The sequence below is a fragment of the Pomacea canaliculata genome, linkage group LG8 (genome assembly GCF_003073045.1).
Source record: "Pomacea canaliculata isolate SZHN2017 linkage group LG8, ASM307304v1, whole genome shotgun sequence".
NCBI classification, from domain to species: Eukaryota; Metazoa; Mollusca; class Gastropoda; order Architaenioglossa; family Ampullariidae; genus Pomacea; species Pomacea canaliculata.
This window is the reverse complement of record NC_037597.1, coordinates 22,981,572-23,004,371: the sequence shown is the minus strand read 5'-3', so window position 1 is coordinate 23,004,371 and position 22,800 is coordinate 22,981,572. Positions and strand designations below refer to the sequence as shown.

Here is a 22,800-nt window from a genome sequence, read left to right as displayed (position 1 = left end):
TTATATATTTTTTTCTTACCATCGCTATCGTTTCAAGAGTAAAGCACTCTGAAAACGAGCATCAATGCATAGTTCTGCCCTTGAAAACACTTTACCTATGCACCGTGTGACCAGACCTCACGAAATGACCCCCGCTCACACCTTCCCCTCTCAGCAAAGGAAACGCAGTGCTTTGGCAAGCCAAGCGGCGTCACAAGTGTAGACAACTGCTCTCTGACCTCACCAACGGCCTTCCCTTTCCTGACATTTCAGTGACGTCATCCGGCTCCAACGACGAGGCCTCTTGAGCCGCCGCCTGCTCCTGGGCACAAGACCAGACCCATGCAAGACACATGCAAGGCCTTTGATTCCCACAGTCATTTCAAAGGTCGCTGACGACAACACTCCGCCAGCGACCTTGTACGACCCCTCACGTGACTATTAGCACGGCAGTTCCAAGAGAAGCTTTCTTTAGCATCACGGACACATTCCGGAGGAATCAGATCAACCCTCCACACCCACCAACCGAGCCCCTGGCTCCACCACGCGGCCGGCGTTCGCTCTCTCGCTGACGTCAGTCAAAGAAGTTTCACGGACTGACCAGTCGCTGAAGCTTGTCCTCCGGCAGACCTTGGGTACAGAAACAATAATTAATTATCAAACCGAAAACACTATCGGAATACTTGGGTCATTTTCACATAGCCTCGTTCTGGTTTGGGGAATCAAGTTTCTTTGAACCGCCGATACCGTACGTGGGTCAGGTCAAGAGAAAGAATAAAATCCGTTTTCTGTCCATCTGCTCCTTCAGTGACTGCTCAAGCGTGTACGGTTGTTATGCTTCATCGGTCTGTTACTTCTGTTGCTGCAGATGCTGGTGGTTGTTATATCGCTGTTTTGTGTTCGTTTAAAAGTGCACGAAGGATAATATCTCACACACACACACGAACTGTCAGAGTGTAGGAGCGCTCTGTTTAATTTTAATTTATAACTGAACAGGTGGAAGTTAAAAATAGGACGAAGGATGAAATTTCGCCCAACAAATCGTTAATGATACAGGAGATAGAAAGATGGAATAAAGACTCAATGATGATTTGTACCGAGAGTTAGCCGATATTAGGAGGGTAGAGTGGGTGTGGGTGTGTGTGTGAGTGGGGACAAGTGTGGGAATGAAGCAAGGATCAGGCTGCTATGACAGAATCACTGTCTTCTCCGCTCCTGCCTGCCACGCGCCACACAGCACCGCGCGATGCTCCACAACGCTGCTGCACAATGCGGTGGACGAAAGGCCCGGATGTTCAGGCAGCCGACAGAGCACAAGCAACCCCAGCGGCTGTCCTCCAGACCTAAAAACTCGCACGAAGCACCAGCAGCTGCCTGGGCTCTGCCAAATTAATGACAGCATTCAAGACGTGTTAAACAGTATTACGCTCGCCAGCGCGACCCACAGTGCACCGCGCTCCACAGATTGTGATGACGTCATAAGGAAAGAGAAACAACGCGAGGGGAGAGAGCCCCCGAAGCGTTTTTATTTTTTTTTTCTCTCAGCAGCACGCTGCCAGCGTATTTGTGATGAGGTAAGGGGGCCATGATGAATGCAATGCCTTCTGCCATAAACACTGGAAACCGCCGTCGTCAACTTGTCGTCGCTGCAACGCAAAAATCTTCGTCAGCGATGTACTGTCGCTTGGAGTGGTCCCCCTTGATTTGCGCTGGTGGGCAGTGATGGGTAGTCACGTGTGGTTGTCGCTGTATTATGTTTTAGGAGGGTGAACGAGTGTGAGTTTTATGTGAGGTGAGGGGCTCTGTAGGCGGAGAATTTTCTACAAGGATCGATGAGGCGTTGTCATTGTCTTTGTCACTGTAAGTAATGGTTCTCCTGCAGGCTGTTACCTGTGTCGACACCGGGTCACAAAGAAAAAAAAAATAAAACAACCTGAGTAGCGGAAACATCATTAAACTAAAAGTACAAAAGAAACAGATAGCAGGGCGGTTAGAGCATTGGCATCTTGATTTGTAGGCGAGCCAGTTCGATAACTGTGATGCGCCAAGAACTTTTTTTCTCCAGTCAACTCACCTGTTGAAAATAAAAGCCTGATTTCTTAAAGAGTTCGGGGAGGTCAGGCAGCGACACCCAGCGTCTACACATGTTCTCAGGGTACATGGAGCAAAGGTAAGTCTGTATACAGTGCGGACAACACTGACTGTGGGGTGCGCCCTTGCGAGGAGGAGAGCCAGGTAAAGTCCTCCTCCCGGCACGTGCGCTGTTGCTAAGCCATCGATGACGTCAGCAGCGCCTTGCAGCCACTTCTTATGCGTCAATGGGCGCATGCATCTCTCTCACCTGACACCTGTGAGCGCACGTGCAGGCGCATGAAGGGAGGGAGAGGGAAGGGGATGGTGGGGTCGAGAACAACTAATCGTGGTTTTACAAGCCAAAGAACACCGTTGACCTAAAATAAATAAATTTTTAAAACCTATCTAAGGCTGTTGTTGTTTGTCGTCACCAGAAGACCAATACGATGTTGTTATTGTCGATGCAGTTTTCATTGCTGCTGCATATGATGGGATAATATATTTTTGTTATTGTTGCTAGTAGGACTCTCTGTTGGTATTTCAAATACGTTTTCCATCACAAGGGTAATAAAGGCGGTTGCTATGGTTGGTAAGGTTGTCGAGGTTGTAGCGAGTGTTGTTACATCAAGGCCGCTGCTTCTGTTTCTCAAGATGTGAGAAGTGCAGACTCCACAGCTTGGGACAAGAACAACATGTGAGGATGTCGTGAGATCGATCAGGACTCGATAGGAGAGAGGGGGAGATGGGGGAGGGCAGTCGCTGGCAGGTAAAGTGAAGGACAGTGGCTGACAGGTAAATGAAGGGCAGTTATCTCCTTGTTAAAGATCAATCTACGTGTCTTGTTGCCTCATGAATACTTTGAGTAAACTGAGATTTGTCATTTGTCAGAACATACCGTCAGTGATATTGTCTGTGTGTGTCTGTGTGGGCTGTGTTTGTATGTCCTGCCACCCAAGCTACCCTCACCCTCGACAACCTCACGGCCCTCACGCCCACCTGTATTTGTTTCTCATACTGTCCTTCTGTTCAAGCTCTCACTGCCAAACATTCAAATGTGAATGATAATAATAATAATAATAATAATAATAATAATAATAATAATTAATAGCTGTTGTTGTTGTGGTAGCATCACGCGTCTAACTTGTATGTATACCCCCTTAATCTTACACTTGCCCACGCCTTGTCCATTGCTGACCCCCTTTGCCAACCTACTTCCACACTATAACCCAGCCCACGCGTTGTCCTTCACCATCACCCGTTCTACCAACCCATTCCCACCCAGCTGTTGATCTCAACCCACCCGTTGTCCTCTGCTCACCCCCTTCTTACCTCCTCTTCAGATTCCAACTCAGACTTGACCAACACGTGCGGTCAAGAAATGGCCTCAACCTCAACACGACAACCACTACCGACGGTTTTAGCGACGACGCCCACACAATCATCAGCATCAGGTGTTGGACAAAATAACCACAGGGGAGGAAAAAAAAAAGTAGAGTAGCCAGGCAAGGGGAAGCAGCTCCCCGCCACCCCACCACCCCCACCCCACTACCCCACCATCACCCACATCCTCAGGCACTTGCTGCCTACCTCCAGCCGTGTTTGCTGGTCAAAAGCAACCGAAGAATCTTTTTTAATCACCTGAGAGGAGGGAAGGAGCGATAAGCTGTGTGGGTGTTGCAGCTCGCATTGCGGCAGACGTCTGCAAAGAAGCGGAAGCTCAGGTTACCTGTGATGCTGCTCTCGCCAAGTCTCGCTCTGTGCCAGTCTCTCTCCTCTCTCCCCCTGACTCCCAAACCCCACGAGGCCAATTCTCCATTACTATAGCAGCGGAAAAGTGCGTCCCTGCCCACAGACTGACCCACAGAATGGGTGACAGTAGCAGTTCAATCAATTTGCGGACAAACAAACATCAGCCCTCGCCTCCACCAAAGGGATGTCAGGAGAAGACGCTGCAGCAACTGATACTGATGGCGCTGACCTTTCGCACAGGGAGGGAGCGGAATGTTTGCAGCTGTATATGATCACAAGATTTGTTCAAACAAAATATATATATATTTTTTCATCCCAGCGCCAGCACATCGTGTTCATGGGATGAGTTAGGGTTTGACAGATAAATCTCGACTTCACTGGCTTCGTGGACATGGTGACAAGAACTCGAAGATAAAATTAAGACTTGTTAATGCCGTCTCAAATAAAAACATCTCCAAAGTGGTGTGTGTGTGTGTGAAAGAGAGAAAAGAGAGCCAAATGTCAGTGTGGCAACAGATTGTAAATCAAAGACAAAAACTTGAGATGATAGATATTATCAATAAGATAAACTATCCGCCCATACACGTCATGGTTTTTGTTTTTTGTTTTTTGGTTGTTGTTTTTTTAAATCTAGAAATACTTTATATTATACTTTGCTGTGAATTCATTCACGACCTGGGCGATCAGTAAACAACTAAGACACTTCTTAATGTCCATTAGCAATTATCTTCATCAGCGAGAATAACAAGCGATGGCATTTTTAAAATACACAGAACTCACAACAATATTTTTGTTAAAGCAAGAAATACGGAAGAAATAAATTTAAAATAAAACAATGAACAGTTAAAAAAGATGATTAGTTGTCAGAGAGGGACTGCATGGTTCTGTGCATTAAGAACCCCAATGTATGACTGACCACTAAAGTTCAACTATAATCATTATTCTTTTCAGTTAACTCAACGTTTACTCAGTCAATGAGGCGAAGTGTCTACAAGATGACCTGGGGACTGCTTTTACACCACTGCACCCGCGACTCCATCAAACAAAATGAAATGCCTCATACTAGAATTTTTGTTCTAAATGAATGAAGTAAGTTGTTACAAGATACTATTCATCTCAGTTCGAAGGAGTTAAAACTTTCCGTTGTCGGGATAGTCGACTGGTAGGAGAAGACTGAAACCAGAAGCGAGGTGATCGTGAATCAGTGGCGTGGCGAGCTTTCCCCAGTCGCTACAGGTGTTGAATGAGTATTTTACACCTCACTATGCAAGTGGCTGACACCTCACCGTGTAACTTACTCCTCCTCTCCACCTCATTCACTCTTACACCACACTCGCTCCCCCAAGTCACCCACACTTAACACCTCACTTTGCAACTCACACCTAACGCCTCACCTCCCAACTCTGACTCACACTACCACCTTACTACCCAACTGTTCGGTCACGTGAGGAAATCTCGTTCTCCTCTCGACATACGAGACAAGAACATGGCCACGCACAGTAAGACCGAATCTGTGACGTCACGAGTCCCCTCAACCATGGACATTCGCGATCCTCGACTTCACAGTCCTTTCATTTTGTGTCGGAAATGACATTTATAGCCTATATCGAGCACAGACAGAAGGTAGATGTCTACTCACTGTCCAGTCATCTAATAAAGACTGGCTCTGGTAAGTAAGTCTTTATATAAAGGACAAGCGTAGGAGAGACAGAGATCATGAAAAAATATAAGAACAATAATGATCATCATCATCCTCAACAACACACCAGCAGCAACAACAACAACAACAACAACAGCAGCAACAACAACAATAAAAACAACAACAATAACAACAAAACCACAACAACAACAAATCGACTAAAAATACAACAAAAGACAGCTCGGCACGAGATATTTCGAGAACACAGAAGCTAACGCTAACTGACAGCTGTTCACTCACCTCACAGTGAAGCCTGTGTGCTCACGTTTCACAGTCTGTGGTTTCCGGGCGGGAAGAAGACTGTGCAATGCTTCCAGATTCCCCTGAAACAGCAAGAGAGAGAGAAGGGAAGGAAAAAAATACCAACAATTAATATCTCCCGTGTTTTTTTTTTCTCCCCACACACACAGGGACGCGCACATGCAGCGGCTTACTCAAGGCGCCTGCAGTTAACTGGAGGCACCTACAGTCGTAAATATATCTGGAGTTAAAGAGGGAGCGATACGCCGCTATTTCGGTGCGCGCCGAGGGCGTCGCTGGTGTGGGAACGCCGCGATAACTGGATGGCGGACTGGCACGACTGCTGCAGCATCCTTGCTGCGTCTGCCGCTCCGGCTGCTAATGAGCTGCGGGCCGAGACCCGCGTGCGCCCTTCCATTCGTTAACCCTTTACACAGTGTAAAGACACTTCACGTGCCGTCAGTCTCGTCGCCACACAAACAAACATTTTTAATCGTAGCTTTTGTATCGAGGCGCCCTCGTCTGTGAAGCATGAAAGTCGCGTTTGTAAGAGTTGTTAAAAGCTGTTTTTGATCAGATAAATGTGGACGGACCTTTTGACAAGTTTTTACAAGGTAGTCGGATAAAAACTTTGCCAAACTTCGGTCAAATGTTCATCAACACAGATTGTGAACAGCTGTGAGGTTAGTCACTAGTAGCGAGGACACTTTCCCCTGTTTAGTGAGGGGTACTCGACATCCGATGGAATTCATCCAAGATAGGGAAATTCAGAGCAACACCTTCCTTTTCTCTGATAAACGATCTTCTTTATTATGTCTGTGCATATTACTTTGTCTCCCCTTGTTAGATATGCTGATGCTGACCTTTGTCTCCCCTTGTTAGAAATATTAGACTTTATTAATTAACCCTTGGTTTGTCTCCGTTTGATAGAAATAGGACTTTCTTAACCCTGATTTATCTTCCATTTTACGTTGTTTTTTGTTTTGTTTTGTTTTTGCTAGGGCGTGGAGCTGTAGATGTAAACCCTTCCCTAAGGAAATAGCAAAAAAAAAAAAAATAAATAAATAAATAAATTTTTTTTAATGTGTTCTTCATCTATCAGGGAAGACAGAAGTTGGCTGAAGGTCAGGGTTTCCTCATTCCATATTTCGTACCCTAGATACGTTGAACCATTTGCTACCCCACCCCTTCCATAGTTTACCTTTCTGTCACCCGTTAGACCCCTTACGCACACCGTGAGGTTAAAGGTCAGATAAAGTCGCCCCCTGACCTCACTGAGGTCGCTTGGGAAAAGGTGTGCCAGGTTTTTTGTCAAGGCGGTGCTCTCCTTCTCTTCCTCTCTCTGCTTTACATTAAATCCTCGATTCATTTTTATTTGTGAAGAAAGTCCAGGTAAATGTAAACATCTAAACAAATAATATATAGTCGTGATCACGATGTAGATACAAACTCGCCGCTGACCCTTGACCTACTGATCATTCATATAAAAGTTGATGAGTTGATGAGAAAAAAAAATTGTATGTGCAAAATAATTATTCATCGGTTTAAAAAAATTAAATCTGGCAACAGAGCAAACAAACGTGAAAACGAATTAAATTTCTGTGTTAGCAAGCAAACTTTCGAGCAGAATATTTGAGAATATTTGAATCGGACCCGAGCTCTGTCGCGGAATGAGTGCCACTCACCATGGTACTCACGTCTGTGTTTAACAACATTGCTTGTCTGCCCCTGTCAGAGGTTTGACGGTTTGAAGGTTTGAAGGAGATATAGACGAGTAGAATGTACAATATCGATACATCGCTCCGCTACTTGTAATTACCTCCTCTTGCACAGCGCGTGTAAAGCTCCGTGAAATTCTAATCGAAAAATGGGGAGGCAATGCGGCCTGCAGTTGTCTCCCCGCGTTGTCTCTCCTTACCTCCAGAGACACGGCGACACGCAAGCAGGTCATCAGCTAGAGGCATAGAGGGAGGTCATGGGAGGCACTTTATCTGAGGCACAGGGGTAGGTAATCATCAGATGCTCGCTGCCTGCTACACGGCAGCCTCTGGAGACAAACACCGTATTGGGACAAAAACCGAACACGGACGAAAGATGCGATGAAAAAAAAAAAAATAAAAAAAAAAAAAATAAAACTGTAGTGTGACCCTAAACTCTGACGTCATCACTTTGCTTATGACCCCGTGCTACCTGTCTGTACCTGTTTACAGTTAGACGAAAGCAATCAGGCAGACCACACGAACTTGTATTACTGGACTGCTGGCTGATGATTTTTTTTTTCTTAGTTAACTACTAAAACGAGGCAGGAGTGTACAAAGCTTCCGGTTTAGTCACATTCATTGTTTAGGCTCGCCGAGACTAGCAGCAGAGAACTTCGCAAGAAGCTAAGCGTTGGTCTCGGCAGACAGACAGCAGTCCACCTGTATGAGCAAAGCATATGTCCGACATGAGAGATAAGGACGGGTAGGTACAGCATCAATGTACAACCCATTGTACGGGTAGCGGCACAGACGGAGGACGGGAAGCGACGCCTTGCTGCAAGTGTCAATGGGGTCAAGGCAGTGAAAAGGCCAGCGCTGAAGATTTCGGTGCCAGCGCGCAAGAAAGTAGTCTGGCACTGCCCTAATCTTCCTCGCCAGCCAGGAGAGGGTTGGATCAATACAGAGGTCCATAAAATAAACAATAAAAATCTATTGATTCGTTTCAACGAGGTATTTGAGAAACTGGAGCTACAGGCTGAAAAGTAGTTTCAATGTCATATTCTAACCCAGCAAGACTCAACCTTACCACATGGGTTGCCGGGTGTATACATGGCGCCGAAGGAGGTCTGTGAAACTCCAGACCAGCAGACCACGTGACAGGTGGAATTTACTGTCGCGATATAATCGAATGGGCGGCTGCACGAGAGCGGCTGTGAAAGTCTTCAGATATTAATTTTATTTCCTGCTGTCTCTTTGAAGATGGGGTCCTGCTGTCACTCGCAGACTGGTCGGAGAGACTATGGTCTGAGGGTTTGTGTCTACTCAGTTTTGTAGTTAGAAGCCAGCATAACAAAATGGCTACATACCTCAGATGTATCTACTCAGTTCTGCGGTTAGAAGCCAACATAATAACAAAATGGATAAACACATCTGGAAACTGAAGACCTTTCTTGTAGATGAAGGCAAGGAAAAGTTACTCGCCCAACAGATGATATTCTTGAGGGTTAAAATAAAGGCTCCTTTCAAAAAGCTGTCTGGAGTTCCGTGAGCAATAAAAACATCTTTATGTCTCCCATATCTGCTTCAATTTGTGACCTGATGACCCTTGCGAGGGAATGGGAGGAGAAGGTGGATAATGCGTCTCGCTGACACTTCCATCATCACAACAAATTTCTTTCCTTTTCTCCTCCTGAATGTGAAGCTGCCTGACGACTAGTGATTCTACAGTAGATTATCTGACTACCCGCTGACTTGTTTATCACATGACAGCGTATTAACGACTGACCGGTGATGTAACGTATCTAATACGTATCTCACGGTGACTAATAAAAAAAATGCATCAGGAATAGTCTACTTTGCGAGAGCTAATCCAATATGGTTTATGGAGCCTTATAAAATAAAATTCAGCAAACAGAACAAAAAAAGTAAATAATGACAGTTTGGTGTGTTTATCTTTATCACCGAAGTTCACCGTCCTAAAGACTTGTTTACCTCTCTCGGCAACTTGTTCAGCTACATCACAGAAACTTGTCAAAGACACTTGTCAAGGACCGCCTGCCGACGAATTCATCTCCTCCACGACAGATTATTGACGGCCGCAGCAGATTCAATATTTACTCTCAGCGGGTAACACGCGGATGATCACAAAATAAACAGTCAACAAAGTGCGGCCGACCCACTGCTCGTCACAGATGACACTCCTGACCCTGTAGGTCAAGTCCCTCAGTGCTTTGCTTTATCTACTGAGACACTGGGATTTCTCTGGCTCCTAGGAATTATTGGAAATGTCTTAATAATCACATCGTGACTTTCTGTTCAAGCCTGTTTACCTGACATTTTTCGTCTGTAACTTTGCTGTTTAAAGGTCGTGACAAAAGAACCCACCCGTGAAAAAAAGAAAAGAAAAAAACTACAGTGCGTGATCCATGTTTATATCACCAACCTACTGAAAATAGCATCAGATTAGACATTTTGTATACATAATTAATCGACCAATGTCCTATATACGGAAACGAAAACTATATTTTAAGAATCTCAAAATAATATAATTATTCTCCCACATATCTCCTGCCCTCTCTCCGCCTCAACCCCTACGCGCGCGCGCGCGTGTGTGTGTGTGTGTTGGGTGTGTGAGGGGAATCTCACAAGTATTCTCAATATTTATCATCTCCATTGGTTTCAACTCCACCTGCTGGCGATTTTACAGAACATCAGGTGATCCAGGGTATGTCATGATATACTTGCAAAGACAGAGTGTATCAACACACACACCACATGGACAAGACTACACGACGATCGAAGCTCCAGACGAAAAGCGAGTTGTCCTGTTCGACCACTCCCTTCCCCCTCCTCCCCACTGTCATTAGATTTCTTCCCGTCTTCTCCTCGTGGACCTCCCATTTCAACTACCCTGCCTTTCTTGAAGGAAATACAGTGGAACCTCGGTTAACGAACTTAATCCGTTCTGGAAAGCTGTTCGTTATCCGAAATGTTCGTTATCCGAAACAATTTTTTCCATAAGAAATAAAGGAAATAGATTTAATTGGTTCCCAGCCCTGTTGACTCGCTAATATTTTGAAAGTTACAGGCTATATATGTATTTGTTTTAATGAGAACAGTTTATAATGCAATATAAATGGAGTTAAATAAACATAAAAACATTAACGAAAGCATTTAAACATCAGAAAACTCGCCGTTTTGACGGCGTGGATGGAAGCAAGTGTGGGGAGGAAGGGGTGGAATTACTGATTTGATTCCCCCTCCATGAGCACACGTGACATTGTAAAATCGGGGGAGACTTCCTTTTTCTGTAGCTTTGAGGCTAAAGGAAAAAACTTGTCCAGTGTCTGTTGCTTCTGACTTTTTGTAAAACTCTTCGGTAATACGACATCACATTACGACAGACGCATGCCACCTTCATACTTTGAAATCATTTCCTTTTACAATTCATTTGTTGGCCGCTTCCTTGTCATTACCTCACTACTATTAATTGCTCTTAATCTTCTTTGGAGCCATGATTGAGGATTATCTTATTAAAATAAAGCACAAAAATCACTAAATAAGAAGGATGCGCATAGATAAGGAACGACCGATCGTAACTGTGTCTCGAGCGCGAATAATTGTCGGTCACGTGTGGTTCACGTGGCTGTTCGTTATCCGAAATTTTGTTCGCTATCCGAGACAAACTTTTAACGAAATTTTTGTTCGTTAACCGAAATATTCGCTATCCGAGGCGTTCGCTAACCGAGGTTCCACTGTACACCATTACGGGTACCCAAGATGGCGGCTTCACGAGGTGGCCGTGGCGGTGTCACGATCGGAAATTTCGCACGAGTACATTTTCACTAGAACCGTACTTAAAAATACATCCAATCATGATTAGTTCCGTTTGATAAAATCAGGACACTCAACAACTACTTTCTGGTGAATAAAGTGCAGGACAAAATGAGAGAAATGAAAGGCTCTGTCGACTCTGTAACTAAGGATGAAGTGGACGAATTTCATTAAATATTCATCTGTAAAAACATTATTTACTGACCAGCGTAGACAAAAATTATCACCTTATTATACTCACAATCTGCCTGTAGGTTTTATTATTTATTAACATCAAAGATTATTAAAGAAAATAAAAAGACACCGACTAGATGAGCTTAATTTGTTATTGCTTATGACTGTGACGTAGAATAATTAACAGAATATGTGTGTGTGTGTGTGTGTGTGTGTGTCCTCCTGTATTTCTCTGTGTGTAGAGTAAGGAAGGAAAGTTGCATTCAGCGTGAAGATTAGCCGCCTGTCCGTGTGAACTTTATCGAAGACTGTCCTTCTGGGTGTCTTCGAGGTCGACACCGCGGTGAACAGAAGAAGAACTGGTTTACAAACGTGAATGAGTGGACTGGTCATCCTGTGCTCAACCTACTCACCATCGCCAAAGACCAGTGTGAGTATGGGGCCTTGTGACCCTCCGTATCTATCCACGTGCCCCACCCACCCGCTTGACCCCGCTCGGTCCTCCTTCATTCATCTGGAGTTAGCGAGCTTTCATTAGTGTCTGTCATCAACAGAGCGAGAGAGGCTTGTCGGCGTGTTATGCTTCACACGAGACACCGAACATATGTGCTTGCCGCCAGCACCTTACTTTACAGCACTTCACGCTTGAGTGGACAGTAATCAGTCTTTGCTTACAGGGCAGCTCCGTCGGCTCTCCAAGGCAACGCCAGGAAGTTTCATTCTGTTCCCGGTCTGTGCCACCAATATCATTTAGTTCCAGCAGCAGAACACTAGATTCGCTCGGCTTACGAAAATTCTGACAGACAAAAACGAAAATCTGAAACCAAAATAAACCAAAGGAACATAATTTGTCTCGCTGGACAATAACGGGATCGGTTGCTGACAGAAAGTCGCAGGGTGTGAAGAGAGCATCACCGCAAATTCAATAAAAATAAAATGTGGAACTGTCCGGTTCATATCTTCACGATTATCGGACAGTGACACGGGATTTGTGTCAAATCCTACATTTTCATCACTGTCTCCGCTTCATACGGATGGATTATAGAGATCCTTGATTAGACCCCTTGCTGATGAGGGGAGGATAATACACTTCGCGGTCTTCAAACGTAAAGCTGAGATTAGCTCCCTTGCGTGATCAGCCGCTTAGCTTTGGACTTTGGCTATAATTTCACAGAGTTTTAACCCTGTGTTCGTGGTCATTAGAGTATTTCGTATTCACAACTAATTTTTGTAGATGAGGTCATGATGTTCTGCTCGGAGTTAGACAAGGTCAGGGTTATGCACTCGTTTACCAGGGTCACCTTTCCGCGTGAGATCAGCCATGACTGGGAAGATGTCTATCATTTCTGACAACTAATCTGTTTCAAACACAATATATTATAGGATCGGAGTAAGTCTTAAGTAGCCATTTCTAATTATAATTTTTATGTTTTTATTTTGAGACCAGCGCGTGCGTGTATATATATATCGACATCTACACATTTACGCGTGCGGGCGTGTAAGAATAAAAATCTCAATAAACAATATGGTTTAAATTATAAAATAATCTTTACTGCTTCAGCATCAGCTTATTCGTTGTTAGCTAACGTACGGTCCACTGCGGATCAAACGCCTTCTCAAGTTACGCACCTGTACCTCCGCCGGCAAACGCACCTGTTGTGTGACGTCACAGCCAGCATGCGTGTGGTCTCGCTACTGCACGTGCGTCTTTTTTTTCAAAGCTGCGGGAAATCCCCTCTTACACAGTTCAGTGGGATTTAAAATCAACGGTCCGAAAACTAACCCGAGCCCTACCTGCAGCCATCATTTCGTCCAACTTTCCAAGAAAATTTTCCGCATGGCTGACGATTTCACCTGCGCCTTGACAGAGTGAAATACGGAGAGAATCCACGTCTGCACGGAAGGAGGAGGAGGAAGTAAAAGAAGAAAAGAAAAGAGCGATGACAATGTGGTGATTTTACCACACATTCGTCTTCACTTACCTTGCAGACCCTGCGGAAGCACTCCTCCAGACCCGACATGTCCTCGCAGCTCATGCGGTCGATCTCGCGAGCCACTCCGACCTCTGACCTCAGCTCCTCTTCGCGCGCCGCGTGTGACCTTTGCCCCAGCCAAGCGGTCAGCTTCTCCGAGCGGGTCACGCCGCTGTTGGAGACCGTGGTGAAGTTGCGCGAGTTGGGTCTGGAACAGCACCACAACCTTCCAGTCCTCTTTGCAAGAACATCGTGCTAGGTCCGTTAGTTTATATATATATAACAAAAACTTTGTGGCGTGCGGAGTGAACACGTTAAAAAAAATTTTTTTTTTAAAATCGGCGATTGGGGCCGTGTGCACAACACATTTCTAAATTAAAACAGTATTAGACCTTAAAATCGTTTTAGAGAGGTTAATTAGCGGTGCACAGACGGAGTTAAGAACAGTTTTTATGAAAGCCACGTTGATCAAGACTTCTATCGTTCCTGTCAACACACGGTATCGTAGAATGGAAGTCATGTCGAATAAGCAGCGAAAGAGAAAACATCGGGAGGAGAGGTAAACTGTTTGATGACTGGTTTAAGGAATAAAGCTGTATGCGTAGGTGGATGTGGCGAGCACATTAAATGCTTTATTAAACGCCCGATGCGCCATTACACAATGTGAAGAGAAAGTAAAGACTGAAAAAAACCTGTCGCTGCTAGCCAACAGAATACCTTGGTGATATACCCCTGCAAATTAATTAGTCTACAATTTAAAAATGAACCCAAAAGACCCTTTGTCAATGGTCACATTTTACATCCACGATGGTTTCAACAATGATGAAGAGGTCATTGACCTCATTGAAAACTAAATCACTCAATTTACTGTCATCTTTTTCATCGTGGGGTCTCTTCTTTGCTTTCAGTCTATTTGTGCGCTTAATTCTGATAACACCGTTGTGTGTTTAAAATTTAAATAAGAAAGCCCCATTTAAAAAAAGAGATAATAATAATCAATCATCAATCAATAATAATCAATCAACCAATCAATCAATCATCCATCATCACCATCATCATCATCCATTGCGACAAATGAGTTGATTAGGCCCATCTGTGCCTTAATGTATATATACCTATACATGTGTCGTCATGATTGTCCCCCCACTGTGATGAACACGAAAGGAACAAGACGATGAGAAAGAAGAAGCAAGGCTGTCACCCACCTGATCAGTTCATCCAGGTTGGCAGGGTCGATGCGCTTGCCTGGTCCCCAGCGGCGCGAGGCCGACGAGCCAACCGTCACACCGGAACTGCAGCGTCCCACGGCCGAGTGGTTCAGAGAGGTGACCTCCCCTTGTCCCCGACCCCCGGGGTACGCGAGGTCATCCGCAGGAGGCTGAGGGTGACGCTACAAACACGGCAGACACAGAAATCACGGACAGTACAGTCTGTTCAATGCTCTCCACAATCTTACTCTCAATGAACACATTTTTTTTAAACTTTACTTTTTATAGCAGAACTTATTAGGTAACGGTAACACGTCACAGGTCTGTGCTCCTACCCAACAGGTAAGCGAGGCTGGGAACGAGCCATTGTGCCGTTAATGAACTGCCTTTGATGAACCAGGTGATAAGGATTCTTCTTTTCGCGTCGGTTTATGATAAAGGAGGGGGGAGTCGTGTGCCTTTAATGAACTGCCTTTAATGACCAGGGTAATAGGGATATTTTAATTATTTTTTTTTGTTTGGTTTGTTGTGAGTGTCCAGCTAAGGTTTCCAGAGGACGAGCGGAATAAAATTACATTTATTTATTTGCACAGCTCCTGAGGCTGGTACACCATCCTTTGTAATGGCCGTACACTGTTAATAAGAAAAAATCTTTCAAGAAAAAAAAGAGACAAGTATTCGACCATTTGCTTTTGCAATAAAAAAACAAAATAATGTTCTCCCTTTAAGTATAAAGAGCTACGTACCTTAACTGGATTCCCCGTAAAACCTCTTTTTTCCTCTTTGATTCGTAGCAGCTCAACTTTTCTCTGGTTAAAGGAAGAGACAACAGCAGAGTTTTGTTACAGGACAGGAACATTACATTAGAATTGTAGGTATTAAGCGTTCATATATACAGTATATATTTACATGCCACTTTATATTTACTTTACATGCCACAGAGTTACACTGAAAAATCTACCGTGCCACCTATAGTTGGCGGTGATAGTGTGACCAGGGTACACTTTACCCCACACAATGTGACTTTAGCGTGAGTATGACTCAGTAGCTTTAATAAAGACACTGTGACTAGGTGCCCTTTACTATGCCTATGTGACTATGCCTATGTGCTCATCTCCTCTCTCTCGCTGCCGTACCTTGCCGCTACCTTGGTATCGAACCAGCGCGCCTCTCAGTTTGAACGCCAGCGTTCTAGCCACTCGACTATCTGCTTCCCTAGCTTTGTACTAAAGTCGGTGCAAGCTAGATGGCTTTTAACGGTGATAGTGAGACCTAGGTGTCCTCATCTGTACTAAAAACAGTGTGATCTAGGTGCTTTTGTGATTTAAGTGCCTTAGTACCGCAGACAGTGTAAGTGCTAACCTGTTGGCGTCTTGCTCTGATGAGCAGCTGTCTCGTGGCCACGTGCTGGACAGAACTCTATTGATTGCAGCTGCTGTTGACGTGCCGTGCAGCACCTCCATCTTGCTCTATTTGCTGGAGAAAGTGATTTGTTTCTAATTCCGTCCGCTCACATGAACCGGAAACAATTTTATTTGTTATCGGCACTAGTCTTCATCTTTTGTCTTCTTTTGCGTGAAGAGACTAACGCCAGGGAAACGGAGAAGTGTTTGTTGTTGTAACTATATCCTGACATCTGAACTTCCATAAACCAAACTAACAGGATTCTGTGATTACAGGTATGACAAATGGCAAACAGGTATTAAAGCACAGAATATGTTTACGTAAAAGCTGTAGTCGTTACCAGTGGTATACATGTATCTGCTATCATATACCATACCTACCTGGATCTTGCGCACCTTCCACCAGGTGCGACAGTGGGCGGTAAACACAAGGAAGACAAAATAAAGAAAGGTTCTAGGAAAGACAGGAGAGAAAAACAACTGAACATATCTGTAGTAAACAAACAAGATTTTTGAAGAAAGAAAACAATAAGGAAACAAGACAAAGAATGTCGTTGCTAGTGAAAACGTATGTAGATCGACACGATGTATTACATCGAGCAGAACACAACCACCAACATTGTAACCTAGCTGAACTGAGAAAAGCATTTTCTGAACGATACCTAATTATTGTGTTTGTTTTCTTACACGAATGCCTGTGCAACCCCCACATCATCAGTTGTTATTACTTCAGTCGACAGACTTTATTCTTAAAAAAGCACAATGACCATGTGGACAATTCTGGACCAGAGGGATCGTATTTCCTGAGGACAGCTGAGCGATTTAGGTTCTATGAGGTCTTTGATTCTGAGACATCTAAATATTCAGAGAACTTCACACTCTACTGGAAATCCTTCTAAACAACCAGAAGCGAAGCGGTCTGCATCCTCTGATTTCAAAACTCGCATTTGCAGACATTTTGTGCAAATCGATGCACGTTTCAATCATCTCCCATAGCAACGGCATGGACAGCAATCTGTCTAAGCTTTATTTCTGTCTGTAGCTGTAAAAGCATAAAAATAAAACCAGATTCTCCAGATTCCCACCAGTAAGACATCCCGCCAGGTCGTTTAGTTCCTGTTGAAATGAGCAGATGGCAACTGGAAGACTAGGTAGTCGTGTTACACTTACACTGACACTCTGTAAACACTAATAACTGACTGTACACTGACTGTCATACCTCGCCTCCTGGTGATGCCAGTCTGAAGAGAGAACATTTTAGCCACATGTACAAAGGTTTGAGACACTAGGCAGGACTGTAAATAACAACATAAACTGAGCTGTAAACAATAAATCGTCTATCGTGCCATGAAGTAATCAACTTAAAGAAGGTTTACCGTCCATGAAATGCTAGAGATTTTTCAGACCCACCTTAAACTGTTGGGAGGAGGAGGATGGTCAGACCCCAGTTTAGAGCAGCTGGTGGCTTGTAGACCTCGGTATAAACATACGAGCTCGTATGTGTTTATAATGTGAAAAAGTCGTTAAAAAATCATCGACAGAACAGACATAGTGCATGAGATACTGTCTCTAGATTATTAAAGAAAACGGAGACATTATGTTTCTCTGGGCTCCGTCCCATATTGAAATATAAGAGAATGAAGAAGCTGATAAACTATCTCGACTGGCAGTAAAGCAGAATACCGAATCCTTAAGTCATCAGTCTAAACCTTGCTATTTCTCCAGCAAAGAATAGAATAGAGAAGAATAGTCATAAATACAGCAATAAAAATAAGGAGACAAGAGAAATACAGAAGTGAAAGTAAATGAACTAGGAGACTGTTTGATGACCAACTTAGTAATACTCTGCTTTTCTTCAAACCAAATAGGTCACACAAATCAAAGTATCTAGAATGAGAATAATTAACTAGAATTAAAGACCCCCTTACATGCACATGTGGTGACAGACAGCATCTCACACAATCTGTTTGTGTAGAGTGAAGACAAACAAGAAAGAGAAGAACTCAGGCTCAGATAACTATACACTGACATTAAACATTAAAGGCGGCTTTAGCCCATCCAAAGAGTTATGGCATACTAGACTGTCATTAGTAGTAACAATGGTGGCAAGTCATCAAAAATTTAGATTCATGTAAACGGACAAAGAATACAAACTGGATAACATCAACTGAACAGCGAGAAAGAAAAAAAAACCAGCAACAAACATTGCCATAAACGAATCAATAAGATTGCTAGCCCACATATTATAACCATATAATAAATTTAAAATATTTTCGAAACAAACTATAACCAAACATAAGGTAGGGTAGCTTAATAAATAAAATAAAAATGGACGTCCATTCTAAAACAAATTATATGCAAACTGTAAAGATGGCGGCAAACCACATAAAAAGCAGATTTATAAAGACAAAAAATATTAAACAATATTAATCAAAATTCAGAGAAATTACAAGACGTGGTAAAACAACTGGCTTATAATAAACTTATATAAAAACTTAATAACAACTTAATGGGAAACCAGTACAGCACACCACCACTGCGGACTTAAAATGCCTTTTGGTCACCAAGACCAAGAGACAACAAGAAAAAAAGACCATTAGCAACAGTAAACAACATCTGCGACTTCACTACTTCCCAAAACCTCATCCATCCTCCACTCCTAATGCTCCCCAGATTCCCCCTCCAGGTAAAAATTGCCTTAAGGTAGAAGCACTTTTCCGATCAACAACAAACAAAAACAACAAAACAACACCATGACGGACATGCAGGACTTAGAGGGAAGGGCAGATTCAAGTCCAGCACAACATGCTACAACAAGCTGTCTACCTTTACGCTGTACAGGTCTTCGCTAGCATCAGGACTCTCCTGCCAAGAAGAGTAAGAAAAAATTACAAAATAAGAATAATAAATCATGTTTTCAATTGGCAGCCGCAGGAGAAAAGCTGAACGAATATTTTCGCTACCCATGAGTGATGAAGCGAGTTTATTCCCTGAGTTTTTGCTAGTAAGTGATGTTTACGCAACATTGACTGAAAAGCACCTTGGAAACCAGTCTCGGCAATTTGAAACGATAGCATAAGCACACACACACACACACACACACACACACACACACACACACACACACACACACACACACACAGGCAATGTGGGGAAGAACCTGGTACCATTTGCAGACTGGCGGACGAATATCTGGCATCAACAAGCATCAACAGACTACAGCAGGACTCCGATGTCCCTGTACACAGTTCTACCCCTCAAGACATTGTTTGTACAGTAAAGTGACCATAAACTTCTCCTGTCATAAAATCTCAAACTCATTTGCCGACAAACAACTGTCAGCTTTATCTTCGCCTGTTTTCAGCTCATCGATCTGATAGAAACTCCGACAGCGCGATCCCTGGACACTAATCATCTGCAACGGCCTATTTTTTTTTTAAAAAAAAAAGATCAAATGCGAGGCCTTATTAAAAAGTAATTTATTTGTCACAATTTGCAGGGAAACAACTTAGTCCCATCGCGGAAAACACTGCACTTCAGAAAAAACATTTTCTCTCAAATTACACACTGGAAAAAAAAAAATCGCTCTGTGTTCAGATATCAGGTAAGAGAAGGAACCAGATCCTCGGGTATCACAGAGCTGGTTCCAAGATAAATACTTTAGTAAGTGTACTGTGCTCTGGCACCATCGCCCATAAAAACAGGAATTTTATTGGCGTGTGTGAAAGATCGCGTATTAACTGATAATGACATTATAATGACCAGAGAGCTTCAAAAGTCTCGATTTCGTTTTGATGACTAAGAGACGATCGAAGTTTGAGAAACCTTCGGCTTCAGCAAGTCCTCTCCTCTCTCTCTCTTTCTCTTTCTTTCTCTCTGTTGTACTTACAAATCGTTTGCTCTTCCGTTGGAGTTCGAATCTTGGAAGGTCCACGATTCCGTGCCATCGGGGGTATGGAAGACTTGGGCCTGGGAGGATTTAAGTTTCCTGCCTGAAGACATAGTTCGAAATATTTCAACAGACGTGGAGGGAGACCTAAAAAGATGCTTTATTCACACCTCTCTCCTCGTTACAAGATAAATGTTACTTTAAGCAAAGCAAACATTCCCTTTTTTTAAGATACAAACTGCTGATAATTTGACATGGTATCGATATTTGTATACATTCGGCTTATACAAGACATAGTCTAAATTACGATAATTCGGGATAGTTCTGTTCAATTACATCATCCAGAGGACCATTTCTGAGGATTTACCGCGGTCATTGCCCCGCAGGTATCCCAGGTGTTCCCCCGAGTACCCGGACGCCTGGCGCGAGGCATGAACGAGGTTTCGGATGTCTGTGGTGGTCTTCCATGATGTCGTTGTGCTTCGTACGATCTGCCATCGGCCATGTCGTCACCACAAACTGCAGATGATTTCCACCCTCCACTTCAACCGGAAACACTCATCTGCCAGCGTCTGTCGCGAGCGAAATGATGACCGTCAGCACAGTAAGTTACCTGAGGTTATCTACTTGTCGGCAATGGATGAAAGTTCACCTGCCAGGTGAGAGACAGGTGTCGAAGATAATGCCGTGCGGTGCTCGGCTACATTATTTAGGAATTGTAAAAGAACAACGGTCCTAGTCCGTCTTTCGATGGCTGTTGCCAATGTGTGGCCAGGGACAGCCAGGCTCCGTGCGGTCGATGATGCTCGGCGTCCTGCAAAGAACGTGCAGTGATGGCGCACTGTCCTGCCACCCAGACCCTGCACACTCCTCGTCATCGCGCGTGCGCATCATCTCAAGATCAGCTGTTTTATCATAATTATCAAGACTGGACAAAAAATGCTTTTAAAAACCTCCGAGGGACTGAAAAGTGGAGTCCAACAACGATTTCACAAAGAAATGCTTCCAGAAAGGAAGACGCAGCATTTGCGTTTTCTTGTAAAGCATCATCATCACTCCTCTTTCTCTCTCTCTCTCTCACGGACAGCGCTCATCCTTAATAACGACTATCTACCCATTCAACAGCCTGTGTCCTAGACAAAAAGAACTATGGTGTCTCTCCTACTCCGACAGACATAAGACAAAATAAAAGACATTTTATCTGCACCAAGTCGATATCGCTGTGTACACATAGTCGACGATAATATGCGAGAATCAAATCACCGTTGAAGAAAACAAGTAGGCCAAGGCCTCATTAACAAGACTGTACTTGTCTAACAAACAGTTTTCGGTCCTGCGTCGTGGGTATTCCAAATGCTTTCAGGTGGCTGGTAGGTAGAATGTGACAATCTATTTCAAATGTAATTCAACAGGTGTAACACCACACGGAGTTGTCACGGGGTAGCTTCCTGACGCTCAGTATCTCGACACCGCACCCTGTTGTTGCTATCCATGATTATAATTACATCAATGTACCCTCTTTTTAATTAAAAGACATGACCCTAAGTTGGAGTGTAACTCTAATTACAGATATGATTACTGATCACATGGCTACTAAAGCCTGTATGTGCACGCACCTGTCAGATACGTGTGAGGTGTGTGCGCGCGCGCATTTGAGTGAAGAGATAAAGCTCGAACTCATTTATCAATTAAACCTTTAAATTCTCCTTTGTCGTTTAATAAATCTCTATGTCTGCTTCAAGCTGTGGAGTATGTGTGAAAAAGAGAGAGAGAAAGTGGTAGAGAGAAAAAAAGCTGTAATAAAGAATCAGAAGCTGTCTTCACCACTGTCTCCAACCGAATTTCTACTAAGAGCAGCCCCATATGCTGAAATACTTCTGGTTGTGCGCGCGTGGGACAGAGCAAGGTGACCTAACATTCTTATACGTTTAGTAAGCTTCATCTTTATTATTATAGATTTTTTTCCAAGACGACCAGCTGCTGAATCCCTGGGAACACTTCGGATCCGTTCCTGGCAAGCTGCCCAATCCAGCCTTGCCCAGTGGAGTGCACTGCCTGAGCACACCATTAGACTCTTCAGGGGATGAGGACTGACACGTGCTGATCGCCCCTCTAATCACTGGCCTTCACATCCCCGCGAGTGCGATGGGGTGCGGGTGCGAGGGGGTGAGGAGAAGAGACAAGTTCTGTACAACAAGGGTAGACAGCTTTAGAAGCGCCAGAAGTTCTGACTTTATATGACTCACCACCTACTCATCCTGTCAGTTGTAAGTCTGACCATCGAATACTCACCAACCAATCAAGTGTAGGTCTGACAAGCGTTATCCGCCAGTCCAGATAGAATCCCTGTCAAATGTAAGGGTTTATAGTAAACTCACCAGTCCCAGCTAGAATCCCTGTCAAATGTAAGGGTCTGAGAAGCGGTACTCACCAGTCCCAGGTATATCCCTGTCATATTGCGGGGTAGAGCCTGGTTGGGAAAGCTGGCAGTCGTGTAGGGCATATTGCGAGTGACCGGTAAGCCTGCACTGCGGGTGTGTGGTGCACCTGTACTTGCATCCTGAATAGCGATGATGTGTAGCAGAAGAAAGATCCACCAAGTGGCTACTGACCACTTGACACCAACCACACAGTCTCACTGTCTGCCCAAACCTGACACTGGCTCCACTCGATTGTCTATGATGATGGCACTGACACATAGCTGACAGTCTGGACAGTGTCTGTCACTTCTCAGTCACCATCTGCAATTTGCACCCCGCAAATTGAAAAATAACAAATCAGATGATGAACAAAGATTTCTTGCAGGATTGTAACGAGTGAAAAGATCGGAAAGAATTGTTTCTCCAATTGAGATGTGATAGGGAGAAAAAAGTTTTAAG

General features: G+C 43.9%; 1 protein-coding gene across 1 annotated transcript in view; it reads right to left on the bottom strand.

Moving 5' to 3' along the window:
- LOC112570444 overlaps nucleotides 1–22,424 on the bottom strand; it is a 62,351-nt gene extending 39,927 nt beyond the window's left edge. The window contains exons 1-6 of the mRNA XM_025248862.1: nucleotides 22,353–22,424; nucleotides 15,992–16,048; nucleotides 15,376–15,438; nucleotides 14,627–14,811; nucleotides 13,431–13,629; nucleotides 5,741–5,823 (exon numbers count right to left, since the gene is read on the bottom strand). Coding sequence (XP_025104647.1) covers nucleotides 5,741–5,823; nucleotides 13,431–13,629; nucleotides 14,627–14,811; nucleotides 15,376–15,438; nucleotides 15,992–16,048; nucleotides 22,353–22,424 — 659 coding nt within the window. The remainder of the gene's footprint in view (nucleotides 1–5,740; nucleotides 5,824–13,430; nucleotides 13,630–14,626; nucleotides 14,812–15,375; nucleotides 15,439–15,991; nucleotides 16,049–22,352) is intronic.
- Nucleotides 22,425–22,800: the final 376 nt, after the last annotated feature.